General features: G+C 54.1%; 3 protein-coding genes and 1 pseudogene across 6 annotated transcripts; all 4 read left to right on the forward strand.

Moving 5' to 3' along the window:
* On the forward strand, window positions 389-3,370 carry C1QA (complement C1q A chain). Of its 2 annotated transcripts, none has more exons than XM_005676887.3 (3): window positions 389-493; window positions 1,403-1,572; window positions 2,623-3,370. In XM_005676887.3, the coding sequence occupies exons 2-3, from the start codon at window positions 1,410-1,412 to the stop codon at window positions 3,192-3,194; spliced, it is 735 nt and encodes a 244-aa protein (XP_005676944.1). In that variant the 5' UTR covers window positions 389-493; window positions 1,403-1,409; the 3' UTR covers window positions 3,195-3,370. The 2 variants fall into 2 exon arrangements, with proteins under 2 accessions (XP_005676944.1, XP_013829969.1); XM_013974515.2 differs by lacking the exon at window positions 389-493 and adding an exon at window positions 565-1,037.
* C1QC (complement C1q C chain) lies at window positions 7,548-11,929 on the forward strand. Of its 2 annotated transcripts, none has more exons than XM_018055450.1 (3): window positions 7,548-7,677; window positions 7,952-8,141; window positions 11,148-11,929. In XM_018055450.1, exons 2-3 carry the CDS (start codon window positions 7,970-7,972, stop codon window positions 11,702-11,704), a joined length of 729 nt encoding a protein of 242 aa, XP_017910939.1. In that variant the 5' UTR covers window positions 7,548-7,677; window positions 7,952-7,969; the 3' UTR covers window positions 11,705-11,929. The 2 variants fall into 2 exon arrangements, with proteins under 2 accessions (XP_017910939.1, XP_013829954.2); XM_013974500.2 differs by lacking the exon at window positions 7,548-7,677 and adding an exon at window positions 7,709-7,837.
* LOC102187088 lies at window positions 12,530-15,226 on the forward strand (annotated as a pseudogene). Its single transcript, XR_001918819.1, has one exon. The product of XR_001918819.1 is annotated as a heterogeneous nuclear ribonucleoproteins A2/B1 pseudogene (transcript).
* On the forward strand, window positions 19,892-26,949 carry C1QB (complement C1q B chain). Its single transcript, XM_005676883.3, has 3 exons — window positions 19,892-20,092; window positions 24,665-24,856; window positions 26,082-26,949. The coding sequence occupies exons 2-3, from the start codon at window positions 24,688-24,690 to the stop codon at window positions 26,654-26,656; spliced, it is 744 nt and encodes a 247-aa protein (XP_005676940.2). The 5' UTR covers window positions 19,892-20,092; window positions 24,665-24,687; the 3' UTR covers window positions 26,657-26,949.

Below are 27,068 nucleotides of genomic sequence, written 5' to 3' on the forward strand. Positions count from 1 at the left end.
TGCAGCGAGGAAGTGGCAGTCTAGAAAGCTGATGACCCAGCCTCTCACCACTGCGTCACCCTCCTTGTTTCTCTGTGCTTTTCTGTATTTCCAAGCTTTTGGCAATGAACACGGGCTGCTTCCATGATCGTGAAAAAGTCTTACAAGTCACTGATTTGAGAGAAGGTTCCTTCTACCCGCTGCTCTGTGCCTCCAGGAGTCCACCGCCCCGCCCAGGAACCCCTCCTCCGCCCCCATCCCGGCAGCCTCCCGCCTCGCTGTCCCTGCGCTTGCGCCAGCTGTGGCTGGGGTAGGATGTCCCATGTTCCAGTTTTGCTGAGGTCTGCTCAAAATGTCCCTTGCTGGCCTCTGGCCCCCAGGGTGGTTCCAGGGAAGGAGAAGAAGTGGGAAGGGATGTGAAACTTGGCCCCAGGCCAGCACCGCCCTGCTGGGTGTCCCACAGGGTCCCTGCGTGAAGGACCAGAGTATCCAGTGCGTTGAAGATTGGACGCAGGTGAGGCCACCACTGGGTGGGGAAGGCGTCTGTGACATTTAATGAGCCAGGGGAGGTGGCCCAGGAGACTGGACCAGGCAGGGAGGGAGGGAGAGTGCTGCTAGCTGGTTCTGTGCCAGGACAGGGCTGGAGGGCAGTGATCTAGGACCCAGAACAAGTAAATGGGGGGACCTTAACTCCAGAGGCTTGGAGGGAGTGGGGGAGGTAGCCACAGAGCCATCAGCTCTAACCAGAATTCCTGGATCCTGGCCCCCCACCAAAACACAAGAGGCTGGGAAAAGGCTGGGGTGTCAGAGCCCAACAGAGGGGTCCCTCAGAGGGGGCCAGCAGGGGACAGTCAGCTGTCTGTCCTCCAGTGGGTGCTAAGAGGACCACGTGTGTGGGGGAGGGAGCAGAGGGGTGCCTCAGGTGTTGGCGAATTCCGGTGTGGATGTACACCTCTGCCATCTGGGCAAGAGAGTGTTCATTAAACAGGGAGCGGGCGCTAAACAGATATTTATTCAAAGGAACCGATCCCCTGTAGGGAGTATACGACTGTGTCCAGGTAAGTGAGGGAGGGAGTGTGTCCGTCGGCCTGTCCAGGGGTGTGTGGTGGGCTTTTACGTTTGCTTATTGTGTTGTGTAGGTGTGTGAAGGCTGAAAGCTGTGCTCGTGTGTCTGTGTAACCCTATGGGTATGTTCGGTTGTGTGTGTCAATCTGTGTGAGTGTGTGGTTCTGTGCGTATGCTGGGGGGTCCTTGGAGCTGGGTGGAGGGTGGACTTCAAAGGCCCTGGGTGGGGTATGAGTGCAACGGTCAGGGACATATACAGATGTCACGGTGGGGGGGCGGGGCGCGGTTCAAGGTGTGAGTTGGGTGTGCACGAGTGTGTGACGTCCAGCCTGCCCAGGCCCTGCCCTTGTCTCCATAGTGGGACCATGGAAGCCCCCCGGGGCTGGCTGGTGATCAGCGTGCTGGCCATCTCCCTGGCCTCCTCTGTGACCCAGGACGTGTGCCGAGCCCCGGACGGGATTAACGGGAGTGCAGGAATACCTGGCCGACCCGGACGGCCGGGCCTCAAGGGGGAGCGAGGGGAGCCGGGTAAGCCCTCCCGCGGGACCCCAGTCCCGCATCCCTGGGCCGGGGCTGGCCTTCTGGAGGTGGTGGCTCAGGGTGGCGGTGAGAAACAGAGGAGTCCCCCTGGGCCCCCACATGAAGCCCCTCCAGTCTGTGCTTGGTCCCAGGGCCTAGCCTTCTCCCAAGGTCATGTACACAGGCCTCCAGGGCCTCTCTGAATCCCCCTTAACTGCCACATCCTCTTTCTTTGGCCTTGCTGTCCCCCTCTGGAGAGTAGGCCACTTCAAGCAAGGCCTACGAAAGGTCCTAAAGCTGTGCCCAGCCTCGGTCTTTGTTCAATCACCAGAAAGACGAATGCCCTAGTCTCTAAATTTGAGAGCCCTTGTCTTGCTGTGTGACCTCGAGTGAGTTACTCACCCTCTCTGAGCCTCAGTTGCCTCATCTGTAAAAGGGAGAAAGACCCCACCTAGCATGTGGAGAGGGGTCAATCCATAACAACTATCCTTTTTGCCTCCAGCTTCCCTGCACGTCTCTCCCTGCTTCCCCCTTCCCTACCCCCTCAAGCTTCAGAAACTCTCATATTCTAGAAAAAAGGCCAAGGGTGAAGGAAAAGGGAGGAGGGCAAGACCAGAGCTGGAAAAGATGGTCTCATGTAATCGCCCCGAGGCTCCCAGTCCATAGACCACCAGAAAGATCTGCCCAGGCATTTGCAGACCTGCACCCGGGCATCCTACAGGCAGTCCCTGAATCGGAAGAAGTCGGGGTCAATGGCCTGGCGGGGGACTGGGAGTGCCCAGCTGTGGGCAGGAGTGCAGTGAAGCCAGGGGACTGCCTTTTCCCAGAACCTGATCCTTCCCCAAGTGTCTGTTCAATTTCTCTTCATTTTGTAGGCAAACAAGCTGGGGCTCAGGGAGGTCGAGACACTTGTCCAAGGTCACACAGAACCAGTCAGAATCAATCAGGCCCAGACACTCCCCTACCCTCTTATGCCACAGCTATTTGGGTCCCCAGCCACCTCCCTGAGGTCTGGAGGCTACCAGACTCTCACTCCCAATCTGACCTTTCTCCCCACAGGGGCCCCTGCCATCCAGACAGGCATCCGCGGCCTTAAAGGAGACCAGGGCGACCCTGGACCCCCTGGAAGTCCAGGCAGAATGGGCTACCCAGGACCCTCTGGTCCCATGGGGCCCCCTGGCCTCCCGGGGCTGAAGGGCACCAAAGGCACCCCCGGAAACATCAAGGACCAGCCGCGGCCAGCCTTCTCGGCCGTGAGACCAAACCCTCTGACGAGAGACAACGTGGTCGTCTTCGGAGAGGTCATCACCAACCAGGAGAACGTGTACCAGAGCAACACGGGCAGGTTCCGCTGCTCTGTCCCAGGCTACTACTATTTCACCTTCCAGGTGGTGTCCCAGTGGGACATCTGCCTGTCCATCAGGTCCTCTCGGAGGGACCAGATCCAGCCCTTGGGCTTCTGTGACTTCAACAGCAAGGGACTCTTGCAGGTGGTGTCTGGGAGCACGGTACTGCATCTCCAGCGGGGAGACCAGGTCTGGATTGAAAAAGATGTCAGTAAGGGCCGCATTTACCACGGCCAAGAGGCCGATAGCATCTTCAGCGGCTTCCTCATCTTCCCATCTGCTTGAGCAGGGAAGAGCCCCCCGCCCCTCAGTCCCCACCGTGGCCTCTGCATCCTGGCCCACTCACTCCACCTCTCTGGCCATCTCTGCTCTGCCCCATCAAGTGGGGGTTCTGTTGCTTTAGCTGCCTGAACGGAGATCATGTCTTGGAACTCTTCCTGGAATAAATATCTGAATCCACATCTGCTGAGCCTGAAGTTCACTGGTTACCTCGGGCATTGGGAGGGAGGCTGAAGAATGACAACAGTTATTTAAGTGCTTACAAGGCAGGCCCATATTTAGCCTTTTACAGCGTGTATTTAGGAGGTCCTGGGAGCCTCATCAGCCTGGCTCGAATCCTGGGCCACCATTTGCTTAAATCCAGTTATGTTCATTTTACGTTACTTTGGTGAATCTATTTCCTGATCTGCAAAGTGGGAATACTGACGGCATCCACCTCAACGCATTGTTGAAGTGAAGTGAAGTGAAGTCGCTCAGTCGTGTCCGACTCTGCAACCCCATGGACTGCAGCCTACCAGGCTCCTCCATCCGTGGGATTTTCCAGGCAAGAGTACTGGAGTGGGGTGCCATCTCCTTCTCCAGGGGATCTTTCCAACCCTGAGATCGAACCCAGGTCTCCAGCATTGGAGGCAGACGCTTTACCGTCTAAGCCACCAGGGAAGTGTTGTTGGGAAGATTAAATGACTTGATACATGAAAACTGCAGAGGAGTTCCTGGTGCATTAATAAGGGGCTTCCCAGGTGGCTCAGACTTTAAAGAATGTGCCTGCAATGTGGGAGACCTGGGTTCGATCCCTGGGTTGGGAAGATCCCCTGGAGGAGGGCATGGCAGCCCACTCCAGTATTCTTGCCTGGAGCATCTCATGGACAGAGGAGCCTGGCGGGCTACAGTCCATGGGGTCGCAAAGAGTCAGACATGACTGAGCGACTGAGCCCACACACATACATTTTAGCCTTAATTGTATTTTGTTTAGTCTTTACAGTTGAACTCTGAGTGGGTATTATGATTGACCCCATTTTACAGATAATGAAACTGAGTAAGTGTTAATGAAAATTTAAAGCCCAAGGTTAGCATGTAAGGCGGGGAAGGACATGGCAACCTGCTCCAGTATTCTTGCCTGGAGAATCCTGTGGACAGAGGAGCCTGGTGGGCTGCTGTCCATGGGGTCACACAGCGTCAGACACAACTGAAGTGACTTAGCTTGCATGCATGAATTGGAGAAGGAAATGGCAACCCACTCCAGTGTTCTTGCCTGGAGAATCCCAGGGATGGAGAAGCCTGGTGGGCTGCCATCTGTGAGGTCGCACAGTCAGACACAACTGAAGCAGCTTAGCAGCAGCAGCAGCAGAATGTAAGGGGAGAGGGTGGGTTGACCCCAGGTCCTGCTGATGCCCAAACATGCGCGTTTACCTGCTCCCCTCGCCAGCCTCCACAGGCACACGCCTGACACATGGCTTCCAAGGCTGAACCAGAAAGGCAGGGGCTCAGAGACAGGGAGCACTTGATCCAAGGGCATCCGAAAGTCCTCTCTGCCAGGTGTCCTGAGTCCAGCTCTGGACTTCTACCCCAGCAGGCGTGGAGGCTGGGCATGCATCCCATTTGCACTGGGGCCTTGGAGGGTCTGGAATGTTCCTGGCCCATTCCCAGAGCCCCACTTGGCCTGTCCGGGTGCTGCTGAGAAGCAAAAGCCCCACTGTGTCCTCTGTGCGTGAGAAGGATAAGGAGACCAGAAGTTCAGTCCTGGACATGCCCTGTGCTTTTCTCCAAAGGAAGCCAACTTTACCTCTGTGCTGCTCATACTCACGTGTAAACACATCACACACTCACACACACTTCCTGAGATGCACGTGGACCCACATTCCTGGACCAAGACTCATTCACTCCTCACCCACACACCCACTCCCTGAGACTTGCAGGGCACACTCCTGGACCCACTACTTATGCCTTCAAACCCACAGACGCACTAAGGGATACACAGGGCCACACCCGCACACCCCGCCGCTGACTCTCTGGGCGCCCCCATCGACCATCAGTAGTGCTCTCACTCACACGTGTCCCAGACACAGCCCTGACACACAGGTGCACACTCACGCCTCACCCTCCCACCTTGGAAATGCCCTCGTTCTCTCGAGCGTTGACCTTGGAGTCCTCACGTACCTACAGCCCACCGCCCCCACCGCCTTCCCCACACACTTGGGACTCTCTGGGGGGCTGTCTGGCCCCATCAACAGTCTTGGGGGATCATGAAGAAGAGAGTGGGGCTGCAGAGACTCTTGAGCTCCCCTCTGGCCTCCACTCTGCCCTGGTTTCCCCCCAAGCCTGGGACACACACACGCATTAACTGGGAAGCAAAACAGATCCGTGAGCCCCTACTGTGTGCTGGACATCTCATAACCATCAATGCATTTAATCCTAACAAAACAAATGAGGAACCTGAGGCTCAGAGGACAGAGGCATCTACCCAAGGCCCAGTGGCAGAAAGTGGCAGGGCCTGGATTTGAACTCTGCTTCACCCCAGACAGGAGGGCTTCTCTCATTGCAACGGGGCTCACAGACACCATCGGGGTGGAAGTCCCATAAGAAGCTGGAGACTTGGTTGTAAAAATGGTGGGTGCAGGGGGGTATACCACTGCCTTGTACCCTAAATTCCATCCACAGCCACTCCTCTTTGCTGAGGCAGATCATGGCCCCTCCAAGAGGAGGGGACCCAGCAGAGTCCAGCTGGCCAGGCAGGCAGGGCGAGGGAGGGCCGCGCATGGGCAGAGGCTGCCACCTGCTGGACAAGCCGGACCAGGCGCAGAGGAGGTGAGGGCCGAAGACAGGCAGGGGGCCTGGATGCCCTCTGGCGGGTCCCCCACGCCCTCAAGATGCTGCGGCCTTCCTTTCTGCTCTCCCCAGCCCTCCACTCTCCTGAGAATTCCAGGGCCAAGTGCCCTCACATTCTCGCTCTTGCTGCACACTCTGCAGCCCAGAGCCACAGGATGGAGGGCCAGCTGGGGAGACAGGCCCTGAATGAGGCAGGGGTGGCCTTCCGAACTCAGCTCATTACTCGCACAGGGCTAGGCACGGCGTGTGCATTAGCCCTGCCCTGCATGGAAGCTCCTGGAAACCCCACTTACAGAGCAGAAATTGACACTTGGGGAAGTCAAACCACTCACTTAAATGAATGGCAGGCACAGGGTCAGGGCTGGAACACTCTACTGCCCATTACCTCCTTCTTCCCCGAAATTTCTCATGAGAAGGGGATAATGGACCTCTCTCAGCTCTGCCAGCCTGGCCCCGACTGGCAACCCCTAGCCAGCCATGATAGGCTCTGAGAGCAGAGGTGGGGTGCTGGGGATGGAGGTGAAGAAGGTGGAGCTGGCAGGGAAGGTAGGTTCACCCGGGGCCCCAGCAGAGGAAGAAATGCCAACACACAAAGCCTGGGCCTCCCCTCCCCGACCCCACCCCAAATACAGATGGGAAGACTGAGGCCTAGAGCCACCAGTGCTTTGCTGAAGGCCTCCAGGCAAGGGAGCAGCAAGGCTGAAAGGAGACCCCAGAGGAGTCTGTCTGCCACAGCAGGCTGCCTTCTATCAAAGCTCACCCCCTCTGAGTGCACCCCCAAGTAGGGCAAATGGGAGGGGGCATATGGAAAGTTGGGCTTCCCAGGAGGCACTTGTGGTAAAGAACCTACCCGCCAATGCAAGAAACATAAGGGATGTGGGTTCAATCCCTGGGTTGGGAAGGCACCGCAACCCACTCCAGTATTCTTGCCTGGAGAATCCTCGTGGCTAGAGGAGCCTGGTGGGCTAGAGTCATGGGGTCGCAGAGTCGGACACAACTGAAGTGACTTAGCACGCACAGTGTGGACATTTCTAAGATAAAACCTGCCATTTGACAAGTGCATACAAGACTTGTTTCTGGGGACAGGTATGAAGCGGTCAGGGCAAGGGTTTGGACCCAAGAAACCACTCACTTGTGCAGCTTTGGACAAGGGTTTCACTTTCCTCAGCCTCAGTTTCCTCATCTGTAAAGAGGAGGGTTATAGCTTCCTCCTGTGAATCTTGTGAAATAGCTGTCTCAGGCACAGTAAATGGCAGCGAACAGGGATGGGCATTCGCTGGGCTGAACTTGACTCTAGAAGCCTGCCCAGGCAGCTGAGGTTCATACACACACTAATACACACACACACACACACACACACACACACACCCTTCACCAGATCCAAGGAAGTGATCATTTCCTCATTTCAGACACTCAAGACCCAGGGGGCACACAGGGGTATCACTGTGGTCAGCCTAGCTCAGCACCCAGAATAAAGTGCTAAGTCAGGAAAAATTATGGGAAAGGGGATGTGGTTTTGGGGGGAGGCGGGGAGGGAGCTGCCCAGTCTGCTCCGGGTCCTCCTGGCTGGGTCCACTCTGACACGGCATCCTCCAGCCTTGGAGAGGGGAAGCCAGTCCGAGGACCTCTCCGTGACCAGACCGGACACCTCCCACCTGTCCAGGTGAGGGCAGATGGCAGCATTTCCCCGCTGCCGCCTCCTGACACGTGCCCTCAGGGACAGCCTGACTTGGAACGGGAAGGAAGATTCCTGTTTCTGCTGAGCCAGGGGCCTGAGCTTGAAGCAGGGGCCCCACTCCCCATCCATTGGGTGGCCCCCAGAGGTGAGGGGCCAGGGAAGGGGAGTCGGCTGCCAAGGGCTGAGAAGTATGGCCCCCTGGGGAGAGAGAGGGTGAGGAGGGTGGGCCAGAGGCCAGCTCAGCTTTCTCCCCATCCAGCTCCTTCCCCAGGTGGACATGGGGCCCGGCGCCTGGCCCCTCCTGGTATTAAACCTGCTGCTGCTGCTGGCACGGACACTCGGGGGCCAGACGGGCACACACTGCTATGGGATCCCCGGGATGCCAGGCCTGCCCGGGGCCCCCGGGAAGGATGGGTATGACGGACTGCCAGGGCCCAAGGGTGAACCAGGTGAGTCTGCTGGCCTGGCAGGGAGAGGCCACCTGGGGCCTGAGGGCAGGGCTTGGACTGTCCACCCGGGACCAACTCAGGGAAGGTGGACAGCGGCTTGGTGATGAGGAGGGTGGTCCCTTTGGCCACACCCGCTCCCAAGGCCGAGTTTTAACCCTTGTGGCAGGTCTGCCCCCTCTTCCCTCAGAGCCCAGGCCTCAAGTCTCCCTAATTCACCTCTTTGCCCCTCAGATTTCCCATCTGATATCAAGGAGAGACCTAGAGTGCCTGTCTGAGAAGGTGGTGGGGAGGGTCCCAGGAGATAATCCAGGCGAAATCTTTGGCAAGCTTCTAAAACACTTTGCTATTGTTTTATTCCAACACTTCCGCAACTTGCCCTCTAACGTGGTCCCCAGTGACTATAGCCCAGATGGTCAGGGTTCAAGTCCCAGCCCCACTGCTTCCCCACCCCCTACCTGCTGTGTGTACTTGCCCAACTTATGTAGCCTCCCAGTGCCTCAGTTTCCTCATCTGTAAAATGGGGAGATGGAAGCAGTTGTTGCACAGGGGTGCTGTGATGATTAATGAGATTAAATAGAAAACAGCATGTGGTAGGTATCCATAAGTGCAGACTCCGGTCATTGCTGCTCTTGTCATCCCTGTCTTTATCAGGGGTGTGTGCTCCCCTCCCTCCCTAGGGCTCTGGGTAGTTGGAGGGGTGGGGAGTGAGGGGTCAGGGTCGCAGTCACAGAACCATCTGCCAGAGATTCGCAGGCAAGCCCCAGCATGAGTGAAGAGGGCTGAGGACCTGAATGGGCGCTGGGTGCTGGGTGAGAGCTGGAGTCTGGGGGCACCTAGTCTGGTGGTGGGCACACATCTGGGGGGTGGAGTGTGTCTAGAGTGGGTGTGAAGGAGGCTGGGGCGGGGCTGGGCAGAGGTGACGGAGGTGGCAGAGGCGTTGGGAGAGGGAGACCAGTGGAGAAGGATGTCCTCAGGAATTTCCCACTGTCACTTGCCCTCCTAGAAAGAGAGTGGAATTACACCAACATTCCAGAACGATCCTCCAACTCAGCCTGAGTCAAAGGAAGCCCCCAGATCTGCCATTTTTCCAGGACCCTGAACTTCACCACTGCCTCTGGGTATCTCACTGCCCAGGGTGGTTGATGGGCACAAAGCTCCTAATTTGTGCCAGACACAGGTTCCAAGTGCTCTCCACAGATTCATCTTTCGGGGTAGAAAAAACTAACTCTATTTTACAAATGAGAAAGCTGAGACCAAAATCCTTTGAAGATGTGGTTTACCCCCTTTTTGCAAATGCTGAAGCTGAGGTTCTGGGAGATTGAGCCACTGGCCCGAAGTCACACACTGGGATCCTGTTGGACTCCCGAGGCCACAGCCTCCCGCCACTACCGTCCACTGCCTCCCAGGCTGCCCTCCCACGGGCGTGTCCGCCCCAACTGCCTGAAGAAATAGGCACAGCCTTGCTCAGCGTCACTGACGGCCACCCCCGAGACCTGACATTTCAGAGCACTACCCATGAGGTGCCCAGCACACGCATGCTCCCACCCCGCTCTGCTAGCCACCCCGGGGGGATCCCTTCCATTATGCCTTTATCTCACCTGGGCGAACAGAGGCTCTGGGAGGGGAGGTCACCTGCCCGGGATCGCACAGCCTGAAGCGCAGGTCTGCTGGGTTCTGATTCTCTTCTGACCTGGGATCTACATGGCTCACCAGTTGCAGAGAATTCTGTTACAGTGTGTCTCCACCAACACCCACCGTAAAGGCAGTCAGAAGGGGAAACAGCCACGACGGCCAGCAGGGGTGGTCAGAGAGGGCTTCCTGGAAGAGGAGACTGGAGTCAGGCCCTGAAAGATGAGTATGGTTTGGACAAGGGGAGAAGAAGCTCACAGAAGCTCCGAAACCAGGGCGGCAACAAGCATCAGACACTTGGACTGGGACTCAGCCAGACTTGACTTTTTGAGTCCTGACTCCACCTCCTACCAGTGGCATGGCCTTGGGCAGGTCTCTGGCCTCAGTTTCCCCATCCATAACTTGAAGGAAATTGAGCTGAGCCAGCTGTCAGAGGGGCTGAATTGGGCTGAGAGGGGGTTGAGGGGTTGGAGAGAGGCAGCCTGGAAGGCTCCATCTGGTGGACCCCATGTGCTAAGCTGGCCTGAGTGGTTCCAGCTCAGACATAGAAAGCAGTTTTGTGGAGCTCTGAATCTTATCAAATACTGAGGACCCTCTTTAAGAAAAATAGTACAAAATTACGGATACATTTGATGCAGGGGGGAGGGTGTTTACACAAACCTCCATATACTGCAAAACTGTGTCAGAACCGCACACACAAACAGTGCGTGTAAAAGAGGAGCTGTGGTCAGTGTCTCAATTTTGATTTCATTCTTCAGTTCTGCAAGACTGGGGAAAACTGGGTAAAGAATGCATAAGACTTCCTCATCCTTTTTTTTTTTTTTTTTTTTTTGCAACTTCTTGTGAATTTGTAATTATTTCAACATAAAAAGTTGAAAAACTTATATAAAATTACCCAAAGGACCATGACGGGGTCAGTGCAAGTTAATGGGGCCTAAAGTTTAAGTTTTAGGAGCTTTCCAGAAAATCTGCCTCTGACCCATCTTCGTAGACTTCTCGGTAAGGAGGTATCTGAGGCTAAGTGGTGTCTGTGGGCTAACAGTCATGGCCTCTGGCACAGTCTCTGAGATCCAGCCCGGCTCTGACACCTCCTGAGCCGCCTGGTCCTACCCTCTCCATCACAAATGTGGGGACCGAGGCTGAGAGTTAGGACCAAGCCTTAGCCAAGGTTAGAGGGCAAGACCAAGGGGAGGCAGGATTTGAACCAAGGTCTCCCTCCCCTCCTACTCTCTGCACAGTGCTCCCAGGTGGATAGGCCGCCATCTCGGGGAAGGAGAGTCCAGGGACAAAACCCTGGTGGGTGGCCCCTGGAGGACCGTCGGGTCCCTCTTCCCATTGCCTGCCCCTTCACTGCCTTCCCACCTGCTCTCTCCCCAGGAATCCCAGCTACCCCTGGGACCCGAGGACCCAAGGGCCAGAAGGGAGACCCCGGCACACCTGGCTATCCTGGGAAAAACGGTCCCATGGGGACCCCAGGGATTCCGGGGGCTCCCGGCACCGTGGGCCCCCCCGGGGAGCCGGGTGTAGAGGGCAGGTACAAGCAGAAGCACCAGTCGGTGTTCTCGGTCACACGGCAGACTGGCCAGTTCCCGGAGGCCAACGGCCTGGTCAAGTTCAACGAGGTCATCACCAACCCGCAGGGGCACTTCGACAAGGACACGGGCAAATTCACCTGCCAAGTCCCGGGCTTCTACTACTTCGTCTTCCACACGTCGCACACGTCCAACCTGTGCGTGCTGCTCTACCGCAGCGGCTTCAAGGTGGCCACCTTCTGCGACCACATGACCAGCAGCAAGCAGGTCAGCTCGGGCGGCGTGCTGCTGCGGCTGCAGGAAGGCCAGCAGGTGTGGCTGGCGGTCAACGACTACAATGGCATGGTGGGCACAGAAGGCTCTGACAGCGTCTTCTCCGGCTTCCTGCTCTTCCCTGACTAGGGTGGGCAGGTCTGCGCTGGACCCCCGGGGGCCGCCCCGTCTCCCGCAGCTTCCCCGCTGTGCAGCATCGACGCTCAGGCCCCTCTTGCCACCGATGGACGCCGCCTCCTCCAGGAAGCCCACCCTACCCTCCTGCCCTGAGTTCTCTCCCTCCTCCTCTGGTTAGTGCTCTCCAAGTCTGGGAAGAGGCAGGAGGCACATAAATAAATAACTAAATCAACAGCTATGCACGGCTCTGAATCCTCACTGCCGATTCCCTAAAAAGCGATTCCCTTCATCTCCCACTTCGCACCTGTCACAGCCATCTGTGGCCTCCAGATTCAGGCATCAGTAAAGCTTGGTGCCAAGGTTGAGACGCTTGGCACCATTTGGCCATTTGGGAGAGAGCTGCTCAAATGTGGCCGAAAGGCCGCAAGGGGTCCCCAAGGGGGCGTCTGCTGTCACTTGTTCATGTGAGAGGCACTGCTGTCTTAAAGGTATCCATGCTCACAGGTGAACGGGACTGTGTTTGAATTCCCATCCTATGCTGATCCCTGTTGAATTTCTGGAGCACCCATCACAAGAGGGGTTTGGGGCTCGGGTGGGCGTAGCGCAGACACAGACACGATGTGCAATGAATTTGTGCTGAATTAATGAATGCACTGGGGTGAATGCATGAATGAATAGTGGGCAAATGAATGACTGAAAGCAGGGCGAGTGAATGAGTCAAGAAAATCGTAACAGCTAACACTTATTGAACACTTCCTGTGCACCGGGTGTGATGCTAACCCGCCTATTAAATCATTTAACATTCATAACTATGCTCTGGGTGGGCATGGATGGGTGAGGGAGGATCTGACTCTTGGAGTCTGATTTCCCCCCAAATAACTGAGACTCTGGGGGCCCCCAGGAGATTATCCAAAACCATGGCTTCCCATAAGCCATCTGGGCTTCACTGTGAGATTCCTAAGGGTGGGCCCAGCTGGGTCATCTTGTTGGAGAACCAGGAAGCTGGGCGTGAACTGCTGCACTTTCACTGTGCCAACCACAACAAGGGGTTGACAGCTCAGGTTCAAAGAGATAAAAAGTGTAACTTTCCTGCCCAGACTGTGGCTCTGGCCTCAGAGCCCAATGAGACATGAGACTCACCCAGGCCAGGGAGAGCCGCCACAGCCCGGCTGGGGTCTCAGCTTGGTTCTGCAAGGCCCTGCGGGGCTCACAGAGGTTCAAGGTGAGCCTTAACAGTGGAGGCTAGAGCCCAGCTTTCCACCCACCTCCATCCACTTTGGCTCTTTGTTCCTGAAAGCTGCTGTCTCATACCTCCAGAGCTTTACCCATGGTGTTCCTTCATTCTGGAGAGCTCCTGCCCCACTCACACAATCCACTTAGATAATACACACTCAGCTGTCAGGAATCAACACAAGGATCACCTCCTCCATGAAGCCTTCTCTGATTCTTCCCTTCGTGTCCCCACAGCATCCTCCACCGACTTGGACCACAGACGCATGACTTGTTAGAGCCCAGGTTTCCGAATCTGCATGTGCAGCAAAATTACTTGCGGATTTATTTACAAAACAAAAAGCAGATCTCTGGACTCAGACCTGTTATAGAAGTTTGAGAAGACAACTATTTCCAGCAAGCTCCAGGCTGTCTTACATCTCAGGACTGAGTCACACAAGAGCTCTTGGAACCAGGCGAACCTGCAGCGACCTGTTTCACCAATCAACCTATTCTGAAAACCTGAAAGCTACTCAAGGTTGATTCAAGGGCCACAGAGACTCCAGAGGCAGTAGCAGCAGTGTTGAGTTCCCGTGGGGGGCAGTGGAGGCTCGCACCCCAGGGTCAGGGCGGGTCAGGTGCAAGTTCTCATCATAGCGTGGGGACCCAGTTCAGCCCCTGCTAGCCCCCTGAGATCTCTCTCACCCTCCTCTGCATCAGAAAAATGGCTGAAGCTAGTAAGCCGGTGATGAAGAAAGCTTCACAATCTGTTCCTTCGGAGAGGAGTAAGAGAGAAAAAGAACAATTCCGTAAACTCTTTATCGGTGACTTGAGCTCTGAGACCACAGAAGAAAGTCTGTGGAACTATTACCGGCAGTGGGGATATCTTACAGACTGTGTGTTAATAAGGGACCCTGCCAGCCAAAAATCAAGAAGATTTGGTTTCATCACATTCTCTTCCATGGCTGAGCTGGATGCCGCCATGGTGGCCAGACCTCATTTCATTGATGGGAAGATGGTTACGCCCAAACGTGCTGTCCCAAGAGAAGACCATGGAAAGCGGGGGGCTCTCGTCACTGTGAAGAAGCTGTTTGTCGGCGGAATCACAGAAGACACGGAGGAACGCCATCTTAGAGATTACTTTGAGAAGTACGGAAAAATCAGCGCCATTGAGATAGTTACTGATGGACAGTCTGGCAAGAAAAGAGGCTTCGGATTTATTACTTTTGAGGACCATGATCCCGTGGATAAGATCGTGTTGCAGAAAAATCATACCATCAATGGTCATCGTGCAAGTGTAAGAAAGGCCTTATCTAGACAAGAGAGGCAAGAAGGCCAACATTTCAGAAGTCGAGGAGGAGGCGATGTTGGTTTGGGGTATTTTCATGGTGTTGGTGGGAATGTGGGAGCAGGACGAGGAAGGAACTTCAGAGGAGGAGCCAGTGGGTATGGAAGAGGGTGTCAGTTTGGGGATGGCTCTCACGGGTACGGAGGAAGAGCTGGAGGTGGCAGCTGGGGGCTCAGGCCTGGTTACGGGGGAGGACGGGGAGGATGCGGTGGTGGAGGGTCTGCAGACGGCTACCAGGATGAGGGCTTCAGAGCCCGTTCTGACGGCTATGGAGGAGGAAGTCACACAAGTCGCAATGTCAGCGATTCAGGCAATCAGAAGCAGAAACCTTCTAGGTACGATTTACTGAAGAGTGGAAAGCTGAGAGAGAGCAGGAACACGGGCGGGTCGTATACTGGAGGAAACCACGGTCCAGGAGGCAGTAGCGGACGTGGGGGCTGTGGAGAGACAAGGCGCTGGGGGCCTTCTCAGTGGCCATGGGCTTGACTGTGTACAGAGGAGGGAATTACCTCCCGGAGGGAAGGGAGGGGCTGCGGATGGTCAAGGTGACAGTGCTAAGGGAGCGCTCGCCCCAGTCAGACACAGATGCGCAGCGCCACGGCAGAAGACCCCCCAGCTAGTACCGAAGCCACTTTGTGAGTGGGCTCAGCCATGTACAAGCGCTATCTTCCTGTGGAGCAAAGACGTAAAGAAAATGCTTCTGAGCTGGTTTTTTAGCTTTTGAAATGTTCTGCCTTTCCAGCGGTCTCTGGAAGAGTGCAGAATCATCCCTTCTTTGATAATGTCCCATTTCCAAGATTCGGTTGACACGGGAAACCTTTTTCAAGATTTTTCTCGAAGTTTTGAAAAACTGTTAGCCAGAATCAAGGGAGACTAAGACTAATATCATGCTTCTTAAGAAACGTATTTCATGTGTAGAGTTAAGAAGCCGTTGTACATTTAAGATGTAATAAAATAATTCTAAAAGTAAAACAGTAGTGGCTTGTCCTCTTTGAACGTTTTGCATTTTTACCTTTTAAATTTTTTCCTGTTTTAGGATATCAAAATCTGAACTGTGCAGTGTAACGATATGACTTACATATATTATGAAATGATTACCAAAAAATTTTTTTTCTTGTGATGATGAATATTCTTAGGACTTACTCCCTTAACAACTTTTGTAATATCCTACAGCTCTGCTAATTTTGGTCCCCTTGTTCATTACAGCTTTAAAAATGTTGAATAACATGTCATGAACTTATTGGTCATTTGTATATATTTTTTGGATAAATGTCTATTCAGTTCCTTGGTCCATACCACAATTTGGTATTTGCTATTGTGGTGTATGAGTTTTTGTTATACATTACATGGTTTGTGTATATCTTATAACTGGAAGCTTGTACCTTTCGACAACCTTTATCCTGTATTTCCTTCCACCAGTTCTCTGCCCTTGGGAACCACAAACATGATTTTTTTTTCTGAGTTTAATCTTTTTCTTTTTTTTTTTTTTGGATTTCACAAATAAATATGGTCATACCAAAAGACAGGTTTGGGGAGGACAGAGATGTGGGTGGGCAGACAGTTTGCCAGGCGAATTCAACGGATATCGTCCTCCAGTTGGCTTTTATGCACTTATTTCCCTATAAGTCTGCCTCCCTACTGGACCATGAGCGTCCTAGAGGGCAGGTCCATTTGATACACACCTGGCTCATGCATAGGAGGGCATGGGAAACGGGCCAGATGAAAAGGAAAGAGAGAAGAAGACACACACACAAATAACAGAGGCCAGGGCCCAGGAACCCAGGCTGCTCCACAGGGTCTGAGAGCCTCTGGCAGGGACAAGGCAGAGGTCATGGGGCCAGTCCACTCACAGTGAGCCTCCAGCAGCCACTCAGCGGTCTGCCCAGCAGTGCCTCAAGTGATACATCTTTCTTCTCGTTTCTCTTTTGTTTAAAAAATCAATACACCGTTCATGTAGGCCACGGTGTCAGATCAGAGACCTATACTTTGGAAGCGACCATTTTGGTGCCGTTTCTATTTTCCATAATTGTTTTCTTGTTGCTCTCTCTTTGTCAGGAGGGACCGGCCTTTGAAAAACACCAGCTTGTCTGCTGGGCTTAGGGGAGCTGGTGAGAGCTTTCAAGGGCATAGGCAAGGGTGGGAGAGGAGCTGGAATGAGGCATCCCAGGGGGCAAGGGGCCTCTTTTAAGACCACGGGATGTGGGGGGCTCTTAGGCTTCTTTTCCATCAATCCCTCTCTACCAGGGAGGAAAGTGAGTGACTTTTGCCTAAAGATTGATTTATCTATTGGCTGTGCCAGGTCCTCTTTGCTATGTGCAGTTTTCTCTAGTTACAGTGAGGGGGCAGCTCTCTAGTTGCAGCGAGGGGGGCTGCTCTCTAGTTGCAGCGAGGGGGCAGCTCTCTAGTTGCAGCGAGGGGGCATTGCAACAGCTTCTCTTGGGCTCCAGGGCAGTGGGCTTCAGTAGTTCTGACACATGGGTTTAGTTACCCTGCAGCACATGGGACCTTAGTTCCCAGAGCAGAGGCTGAACCCACGTCCCCTGCATCAGAAGGCAGGTTCTTAACCACTGCACCATCAGGGAAGGCCAGAAGTCAAAGACCAGCTGGGCTTCCCAGGTGGTGCTGGTGATAAAGAATCTGCCTGCCAATGCAGGAGGCATGAGACACAGGTTCCATCCCTGGATCAGAACGATCCCTGGAGCAGGGCAAGGCAACCCACTCCAGTATTCTTGGGCTTCCCTGGTGGCTTAGACAGTGAAGAATCTGTCTGCAATGCGGGAGACCTGGGTTCAAGCTCTGGGTTGGGAAGATCCCCTGGAGGAGGCCATGGCAACCCACTCCAGTATTCTTGCCTGGAGAATCCCCATGGACAGAGGAGCCTGGCAAGCTGCAGTCCATGGGGTCACAAAGAGTCTGACACAATTGAAGCAACTTAGCATGTACGCATACGTGAGACCAGCTGGCTCTCACTCAGGGGCCAAGGGTATCCCTAGCTCCTGACTTCCAATCCAGGCATGGCTCTTGTGCACACAGGCTCCAAGATTTCTGTCTTCTCTTCAGAGAAATGATACTACTCTCAACTTTGCATTGGTGCCTACCAAGGGCTGGGTGCTCAGCTAAGCCTTGGACATGCAGGGCTACCTCACTGGCCCCCCCACAACCACTCCAGGAGGTAGGTGCCCAGGTCCCTGGTTCATATGGGGGGAAGCTGCCTGAGGCCACATAGCTAGAAAGAGGTAGGCCTGGGATTCAAACTTGCAGGGGGCCGATTCCAACCCTCCTGGCCCCAAACCATGCTGCTTCCTATTCTAGGCTCCTTCTGTGTCTACCTCAAGTTCAAGTTCACTTTTCCCATTGTCACCAGCCACCAAATTACTGGAGGGTCTATATTTGGTTGGGCCCAGAGGCCCTTGGGTTTTATCAAATGAGTCTCTCACCCACTACAGCAAACACTTCATTTCCATCAAGCAGCATCCACAAGCGAAATGATTTTCTACCTCCAAGCACCAATGTCAAGAGAGCCCTCCCGACCTATGGCAGCTCCTGAGACTTGCTGGGCAAGCATCCCTGAGAGGGGCCTCATGTTACCTTGAATGCAGCCTCAGTGAGAGGGCTTGCATCTCAGCACCAGGGATGCCTGGCTCTGAGTCCTGATCCGCCACGAGGATGAGGCACGGGTTCCAGTAGCCACTTCTTGTGACATTCTTCACAGAAGCAGTGAAACCATTGTGCCCCTTAACGTTTAATACTGGGGCTTCCCTGATAGCTCAGTTGGTAAAGAATCTGCCTGCAAAGCAAGAGATCCCAGTTCGATTCCTGGGTCAGGAAGATCCACTGGAGAAAGAATAAGCTTCCCACTCTAGTATTCTTGGGCTTCTCTTGTGGCTCAGCTGGTAAATAATCCACCTGCAATGCAGGAGACCTGGGTTTGATTCCTGGGTTGGGAAGATCCCCTGCAGAAGGGAAAGGCTACCCACTCCAGTATGCTGGCCTGGAGAATTCCATGGACTCTTTAGGCCATGGGGTTTCAAAAAGTTGGAGAGTCCCTTGGACTGCAAGGAGATCCAACCAGTTCATCTTAAAGGAAATCAGTCCTGAATATTCATTGGAAGGACTGATGCTAAAGCTGAAACTCCAATACTTTGGCCACCTGATGCAAAGAGCTGACTCATTTGAAAAGACTGATGCTGGGAAAGATTAATGCTGGGAAAGATTGAAGGCGGGAGCAGAAGGGGATGACAGAGGATGAGATGGTTGGATGGCATCACTGACTCAATGGACATGAGTTTGAATAAACTCCAGGAGTTGGTAATGGACAGGGAGGCCTGTCATGCTGCAGTCCAAGGGCTCACAAAGAGTCGGACATGACCGAGTGATTGAACTGAACTGATGTTTAATACCAGTCTCCCCCGGCAGAAGAGACATTCCTTGGGGGCCAGACCCAGGGCTGATTTGCTTGTGGTTCCATCTTCAGTATACGTAGAGGCTCATGATAAATATTTGTTGAATGATAACTTTCTCCCCCCTGGGCCTCAGTTTCCTCATATATAACATGAACAGCAATGGCTGGGGTGACCTCCAAGCCCTGCTCTCCTGGAATCCTATGATGCCAGGATCAACAAGCAACAGGATCAGGTCCACTGGAAGAAGAGGAAGGGATATAAATAAATAATGACCACACTTACAATTCACTTTTCATTATTAGATTACTTTCTGAGAACAAAAAAAGAGCAGGGCTGTAGAAGAGAAGCAAAGCAGAAGAGATGAGCCCAGAAAGGGGGCGCCTGGGACACAGCTTGATACTAACAATTAACCCTGCACTGCGCTTTACAGCTGACCCGCCTCTTTCTCCTCCACTGTCCCGTCTGAGCTCCGCAGCGCCCTGTGCAACCTGGAAAGCAAGTGCGATTGTGGTCCCATCACACAGCAGAGGAAACTGGGGCTCCCTAGGGTTCGCTGGTGGCTCGGGGGTAAAGAACCTGCCTGCCAATGCAGGAGATGCAGGTTGGATCCTTGGGTCTTGCCTGGGAAATTCCATGGACAGAGGATCCTGGTGGGCTACAGTCCATGGGGTCACAAAGAGTCAGACACGACTCAGCAGCTAAACAACAACAACAACAAAAAACTCATTTTCTTTGGAATCCTAATTCTGTAAATACGGCCACTAAAATCCTCCTGCAATGCAGGAGATGCGGGTTCGACCCCTGGGTCGGGAAGATCTCCTGGAGAAGGAAATGGCAACCCACTCCAGTAATCTTGCCTGGAGAATCGCATGAACAGAGGAGCCTGGCGGGCTACAGTCCATGGGGTTGCAAAGAGTCAGACAGGACTGAAGCGACTAAACAGCAACGGATGTTTAGCTGCTAAGTGGCAGAGCCAGGATCTGAATCAGGGTTTCTGACTGCAAACGCAGCCCTCGGGCAGCAGGCTGGCCACATCTCCATTTCGTGGAGGAACGCCACAGTTCCTGCAGAAGTTCATGAGGTCAGGGGCCGTGGCAGATGCTCCCCCCAACCACTGTGGACATTCCCCTGGAACACCCTAGTCCCCCCAACAGCTGCTGAGCTGGCGAAACCAAACTGGCCACCCACCCATCCTATTTACAGTAAACCCCTCCCGATTGCAGAAATGGGACCTGAAACTGCCTGACGACAGCAGAAAGCGTGAGAGTGGGGTCAACAGGGAAGGAGGCTGGCCTGCCGGGCCCGCGGAGAGTGCCGTCAGGGAGAGGCCCCTCTCATCTCTGAGGAATGGGACTTCCGCTTTGGACGGAGAGCAGGAGGCTCCCGGCACCCGGTCCCACTCTGCCCAGCCCAGCAGCCTCAGAGGACACAGGCTCCCAGGTGAGGACGGGGCCTAGCAATAGGGGGACCAGCTGGCAGGACCAGTATGCCAGAGGGTGGTGCTTTCTGAGTATAGGGCCCCACATCCTCTGTCTCTGAGCCACTTGGAGGGTTGGACTCTGAGGGTTCCTGCACCCCATCCCAGACCTCAGGACTCAATTCCTCTGGGAGGTCAGCTTGAGAGTCTGCTGCTACCTGGGGCCCCGGGTAACGGGGAGGCATCAGAGTAAAGGCTCTGGGGTCACCGAGACTGGAGCTGAGCCCCGCTTCTGCCTCTCAGGAGCTGGCGATCTGGCCCAAGTGACATAACCCCTTTCACCCTGGATCCTCTCGGGGAATAACAGAACTTTTCAGGGGTGCTGGGAGCCCTAAAGGAGATCAGCTCAGCCTCTGCTTAGCACACTGCCTGGCTCAGGGTATGTCAGAGGCAGAGGTGAAACCAGAACCCAGAATCCCCTCTGCCCACCCAGCCTTTCTCTGACACCTGCCTTCTTCTATTTCCTCGCAGTCTGGTGAGAGAACTCCGCTAGCCTCTTTCAAGGAGGAGGTGGGATGATGGCAGGCGGAGTCGCGATGAGTTATTAGTTAGCGTTGACACAACTCAACTCTGCTTGTGCAGGAGGGTGTGCGGTCGGTCAGGCACCGTGCTGGAGACCGAGATCCTTCTAGGCTCCATCTCATGTAATTCTCTGGCAGCCCTGTCAGGTGGAAATAAACTTTGCCAAAGGCTCAGTGAGGTTAAGGTACTTTCCTGAAGTCATGTGGCAAGGTAGCAGAAGGGGAGTTCAAGGTCCAACTGGCCTGACTCCAAGTCAAGGGGAAAGGGGCTGTTGGAGCTGGAGGAAGATGGATGATGCCAGGAAAGAAGTGAGGGGTGCGGCTGATGGTGGTGATGGATGCTGAAGGCAGAGGGTGGTCAGACCTGCTGAGGGTTAAGTCTTGGCCCAAGTCTAAGATTCAGCGGCCCCTGAAATAGGCCAGAACCCAGATCGCCCCACTTCCCCACCCCACCTCCAGCTTCCCCAAGAGACCTGAGTCTCATCGTCAACCGCTGCCCCTACCCCACCACCCCAGCAGCCAACCAGATCTCCCCCTGCGCCGCCTGCATCTGACGGCTGCATCTGCAGCCCCCTCCCTGAGCCCAGCCTCCCAAAGGGGCCAAATTCTTTCTTTAGTTTTCCAAGCATCTTCTGCGGTGTCTTGAAACTTGGGGATTCCCAGATGATGCTGATAATTTTAAAATAGCTAATATTCATTAAGCATCTCCAATACGCCAGGCTATTGTGAGCCCTAACTCATCTGTCCTCCCACCAACCCCGTCAGTCACTGCTTAGCATGCTGCCTGGTTCAGGGCATGTCAGAGGCAGAGGTGAAATCAGGACCCCGGACCCCCTCCGCCCACCCAGCAATTTCTCTGACACCTGCCTTCTCTTATTTCCTTGCAGTCTGATGAGAAAGCTCAGCAGAGATTAGGCAGAGGTCAGGATTATCCCCATTTTACAGAAGGAGAAACTGGGTCCAGAGAGAAGCCACTTGCCTAAGGCCCATAGCTAAGAAGGAGCAGAAGCCTGGTTTGGACCCTCTTGGGAGCAGTATTCCTCTCCTTGTGACCCTCCAGACCTCTCACCTTTGGTGACACCCCCAACAACAGCAGCAATAATAATAATGATAATAACAGCCATCACGGAACACTGGCCCCGCCGCCAGCACTGCGCTGGGCACAGGCCGTGCTGTAGCTCCTTGTTTCAGGCCATTTGGCTCCAAAGCCTGTGTTTTAACCCCCAGGTAGAGAGGCCTCTGGGCTTTCTCAGTGGCTGAGCAGTAAAGAATCTGCCTACAATGCAAGAGCCACAGGAAATGCGGGTTCGATCCCTTGGTCGGGAGGATCCCCTGGAGGAGGGCATGGCAGCCCACTCCAGTATTCCTGCCTGGAGAATCCCATGGACAGAGGAGCCTGGCAGGCTACGGTCCACGGGGTCGCAAAGAGTCAGACAGGACTAAGTAACTGAGTGTGCATGCAGAGAGGTCTCTTAATGAAACACCCCATGGGGTTTAAACCCAGTGGAAGTGGGTTTGAATCCCAGCCGCGTATGGCTGTGTGACCTTGATCAAGGTTCCCAGTCTCTCCACTGCCCAGTTTCTTCATCTGTGAAATCAAAAAGCAGGGGTGCTTTCTCAGGGGGCTGCTGTAAGGAGCAAATTAAATGAAAGAATGACCTGTAAAGCATTTGGCACAGAGCCTGGCACCTGCTAAGTGCCCAATGCATTGATTATTAAGGTTGTCAAATGTCGTTTGTAAAACCTCTGGCAAGATAAATAGAATGTCAGCCTCTCTCGGGAGCATGACAGAGCCCAAGCTGGTCACTCGTGGCCCTGGTCACATCCATCTTTGCAGTCCCTCTTTGCCTGGTACCCAGCACAGCTTCCAGCCTCACTCAGGAGTCTGAGCCATGAACTGATCAGGACCAGACCAAGGGGGCTGGGGCTGATTTTCTGAGCACACAAGCCCAAATCAGCAGGTTTTTCTGGTCTCAGGAAGGCCTCCAGGTGCCAAATTCTGTGTTGGCACAGGCACTGTTAGGCAAAGAAGACCACAGCCTGACCACAGCCCTGCCATTAACCAACTCACTGGGCGATTTAGAAAGGCTTGTTTCCTAATGTTTGCATCTCAGTGTCCTCATCTGCAAGATGGGAAAATAATCACAACCCACTTCTCCAGAGTGCTGTGAGGATCAGACAACAGCAGCTATGGGTCTGAACTAGAGTCCCCAAACCCCGTGACTCTTTCCCAGCCATGGCCTTGCCTGGGTCCTCATGGTTATCCTGGGAGATGGGCTGGGACCACTCTGCTCACCTGTCTAAGAGCAGAAGAGTGCCCAGCTTTTGTGGGCTGAGGGGTAATGAGGGAAGGCTTCCTGGAAGAGAGAGTCTTTGACAGGAGCCTTGAAAGATGGGGAGAAATTGGATATGGGCAAAGGTGGAATGGGCTGCCTCAGAAAGTAATGAGCTTCCCATCACTGAGATGGTACAAGCGCTGGATGGGAAAAGGCCTGGGCAGAGATGCTGTTGAGGAGACTTAACAATAAGCTGAGGGTTCCTCAAGAAGTTAAACACAAGATTACCATAAGACCTAGTAATTCCACTAAGGATATACCCAAGAATTAAAAATAAGTATTCAGACAAATTCTTGTATGTGAATGCTCACGGCAGTGCTATTCACAATAAACAAAAGGTGGAAACTTCCCAAATGCCCATCAATAATAAGTGGATTAACAAGATGTAATATGCCCATACAATGGAATATTATTCAGCCATTAAGAAGGCATGAGATACTGATCCGTGCTACAATGTAGATGAACCTCAGAAACATTATGCTAAATGAAATGTCAGACACAAAATGCTACATAGCATATACAATTCTACTTCTGTGAAATATCCAGAACAGGTAAATCCATAGAGTCAGAAAGCAGAGGAGTGGGTTGCCAGGGACCGAAGTGGGGAGAGGGATTTGGAGGTAACTGACTAGCGAGTACAGAATGTTATTTGAGGGTTATTGAACTGATGGAAATACTTTGGAAATAGACAGAGGAGAGGGTTATACAATGCTGTGGATGTGCTGAAATGCTCACTTTAAAAGGTTAAATTTGTGTTATGAGAATATCAACTCAGTTTTTAAAAAGGAAGAAGCTAAAGGTTGGATGAGATGAGTTTTAAGGTCCCTTCTGTCCTGAGAAGTGATGCCATGGGCATTGGCCATGCTGACAAGCTCAAGATGCCCTGGGGTTTCTGTCTCATTCCCCAGGATTCTCACCAGGGCCCAGAGCCTTTGGAGGGACCTGAGAATATTCTGCCAGAAGAGGTGGCCTGCTATGCTGGCAAGGTCACTGGCTTCAGCGCCACACAAGCCTGGGTTCAGTCCTGGCTGCAGTCCTTCCTGTGTGACCCTGAGCAAGTGACTTGACCTCTCTGAACCTCAGTTTCCTCTTCAGTGTAGAAACATTGGTTCTTCCGTGCAGGGGTGCTCTGAGGATATAACTGGAAGAAGCACAGGCTGCCCGAATTCAGAAACTCTAATGACTGAGAACCCTTGGACCAAAATATCAAACCACAGCAATCAAGACCCTGACCTCCCTGTCGGTTCTCAACACTCCAGACACTGTGCGGCCTCTGGGCCTTTGCCTTCTGTCTTTTCCTCCTGGAACATTCCTGCCCCAGCCCTGTCTGATCCTTTGGGTCTCAGCCTAAACATCACTTCTCAGAGATGCCTCCCTTGTCTAGAAAACGTTTCTGGCAGGAGAACGCCCCTCACAAAACCAGCCCTCGGGGCCCCCTTTCATTTCATTTCAGCCAGAGCGCTCCCCACAGCGTATGACCAGTTCCATTGACTTGCATGTTGACCTGTGTCTAGTCCCCCAGACCGTCAGCTCCATGAAGGCCGGGACCACATCTGTCTTGTTCATCACGGAATCCCCAGCACCCAGAACAGGGTCTGGTGGATGAGACACTCAGGGAACAAGAACAAGTGAAGGGATGAATGGCCAAGACCAATCGCATCGTCTTGTCCCCCAACAGGGAGCAGCTGAGACAGGGCCGCGATGAAGACCCCTCGGGGCAGCGTGTTGGTGCTGCTGCTCCTGAATCTGCTCCGTGTCTCTTGGGCCCAGAGCAACTGCATCGGGCCGTCCATCCCTGGCATCCCGGGCATTCCCGGGAAACCAGGCTCCGATGGCAAGCCTGGGACTCCAGGGACGAAGGGAGAGAAAGGTACTGTGGACGCTGGGAATGCACGAGAGTCACTCCCCAAGGCCCCGTCAGCCACCTCCCAAGTCGGCGGCCCTCCTTAGAGAGCACAAAACACTTGCAAAGCCATCAGCTTGCTGAGCCCTTCACAGTAACCTTGCAAGGAAGGGATTCTGATTCCCACTTTACAGGTGGGAAAACCGATGTCCAGAAAGGCTACTGACTTGCCCAGGGGAGCCCAGTAAATGTTGAAAGTGAAGCGTCAGTCTCTCAGTCGTGCCCTGACTCTGCGATCCTATGGACTGTGGCCCGCCAGTCTCCTCTGTCCATGGAATTTTCCAGGCAAGAATACCGGAGTGGGGTACCATCTCCTTCTCCAGGGGATCTTCCCCACCCAGGGACTGAACCCTGGTCTCCCGCATTGCAGGCAGGTTTTCTTTTTACTGTCTGAGCCACTGGGGAGGCCCAGTCGATGTTGAGGCTGAGGTCAAACCTTGGCTGTCTTACCACTAAATCCACGGTGGCCACAGAGTCCTGGGTGCCTCCAGGGTAGGCAGCTTCAGCCCTCAGCACTGCTCTTTCCTCACCTGTAAGATGAGGATGGTGCTCCTTTGCAGAATTGTCAGTGGGTTTAATGAAGCTGTCTGCCCCTCAAACCCCCCGTGAGATGTATGTAATTCACACATCCATTTAACCACAGCCAGCTGCTCTCATCACACAATTTCAGCAAATCCTCACGAGCCCGCAAAATACATCATCCCCATTTTCCAGATGAGGAAGCTGAGCCTTGGGCAAAGTGAGTCAGTCAAGGGGACACGACTGAGAATGGCAGAGGGGATGTGGGAAACTCGCCTGCCTGGCCCTGAGCCCGCATTCACAGCAACCAGACTCTGCCGCTCTCCTGGAAGAGAAGGCTTTATATCTTGTGCCAAACCAAGGAGGGGTTTGGAGTGGTGGAGTGAGAAAGGTTCGAATGCCCACTTCTAGGTTCAGCAAGACACCACTCCCCACCCCGACGGCCCTCGGCCCCCATTATCACCAAGCACATCCCAAATGTGGAAAGCGGGGCTTTCTGGAAGGAGGCTTGCAGGCCTGTCCATCCTCGTGTTCACAGACGGGACGCAGAGGCCCAGAGGGAAGCAGGGGCCTGTCTGAGGCTACCCAGTCAGGCTCCCTGCCTCCCAGCCCAGCTCCTTCCAGTCCCCATTCATCTCTGGCCCCCTCATTTATCTCATCTCTGCTTTTCCAGGGCTTCCAGGGCTAGTTAGCCACCTCAACGAGAATGGTGAGAAGGGGGACCCAGGGTTTCCTGGGATGCCAGGAAAAGTCGGCCCCAAGGGCCCCATTGGGCCCAAAGGTGTCCCAGGGCCTCCCGGAGCCCGCGGCCCCAAGGGTGAATCGGGAGACTACAGGGCCACGCAGAAAATTGCCTTCTCAGCCTCACGCACCATCAACCACCACCTGAGACCTGGCCAGCCCATCCGCTTCGACCACATTATCACCAACGCCAACGATAACTACCAGGCTCGGAGCGGCAAGTTCACGTGCAAGGTGCCCGGGCTCTACTTCTTCACCTACCATGCCAGCTCCCGAGGGCAGCTGTGCGTGGACCTCATGCGGGGCCAGGCAGAGCCCCAGAAAGTGGTCACCTTCTGCGACTATGTCCAGAACACCTTCCAGGTCACTACGGGCAGCATTGTGCTCAAGCTAGAGAAGGAGGAGACCGTTTTCCTGCAGGCCACCGACAAGAATGCCCTGGTGGGCATCGAAGGCGCCAACAGCATCTTCTCCGGGTTCCTGCTCTTCCCTGACGCAGAGATGTGACCTGTGGGGCAGATTCACCCCCGCCCCCACCAGCCAAGCTCTCTTTCTCCCCAACACCACCCCCCATATCCCGGCCAAAGCGCACAGGAGTGCTCCACGGGCATTGCTGAATGGATGAGTTAATAAAGTTTCCCAGCCCAAGGGACAGTGGTCTAATTCAACTCTGTGTCCCCACAAGTAGTACATAGTAGGTGCTTGGAAATGTTGCTTGAATGCTGGTTGAATGATGGAACAATAAATGACCTCTGAAATGACTCTGAATGATTGAATAATAAATGGCCTCTGAAAGCAGAGTGAGTGGAAGTTGCTCAGTCGTGTCTGACTCTTTGCGACCCCATGGACCATACAGTTCATGGAGTTCTCTAGGCCAGAATACTGGAGTAGGTAGCCTTTCCCTTCTCCAGCGGATCTT

Source organism: Capra hircus, chromosome 2, assembly GCF_001704415.2.
Source record: "Capra hircus breed San Clemente chromosome 2, ASM170441v1, whole genome shotgun sequence".
Lineage (NCBI taxonomy): Eukaryota > Metazoa > Chordata > Mammalia > Artiodactyla > Bovidae > Capra > Capra hircus.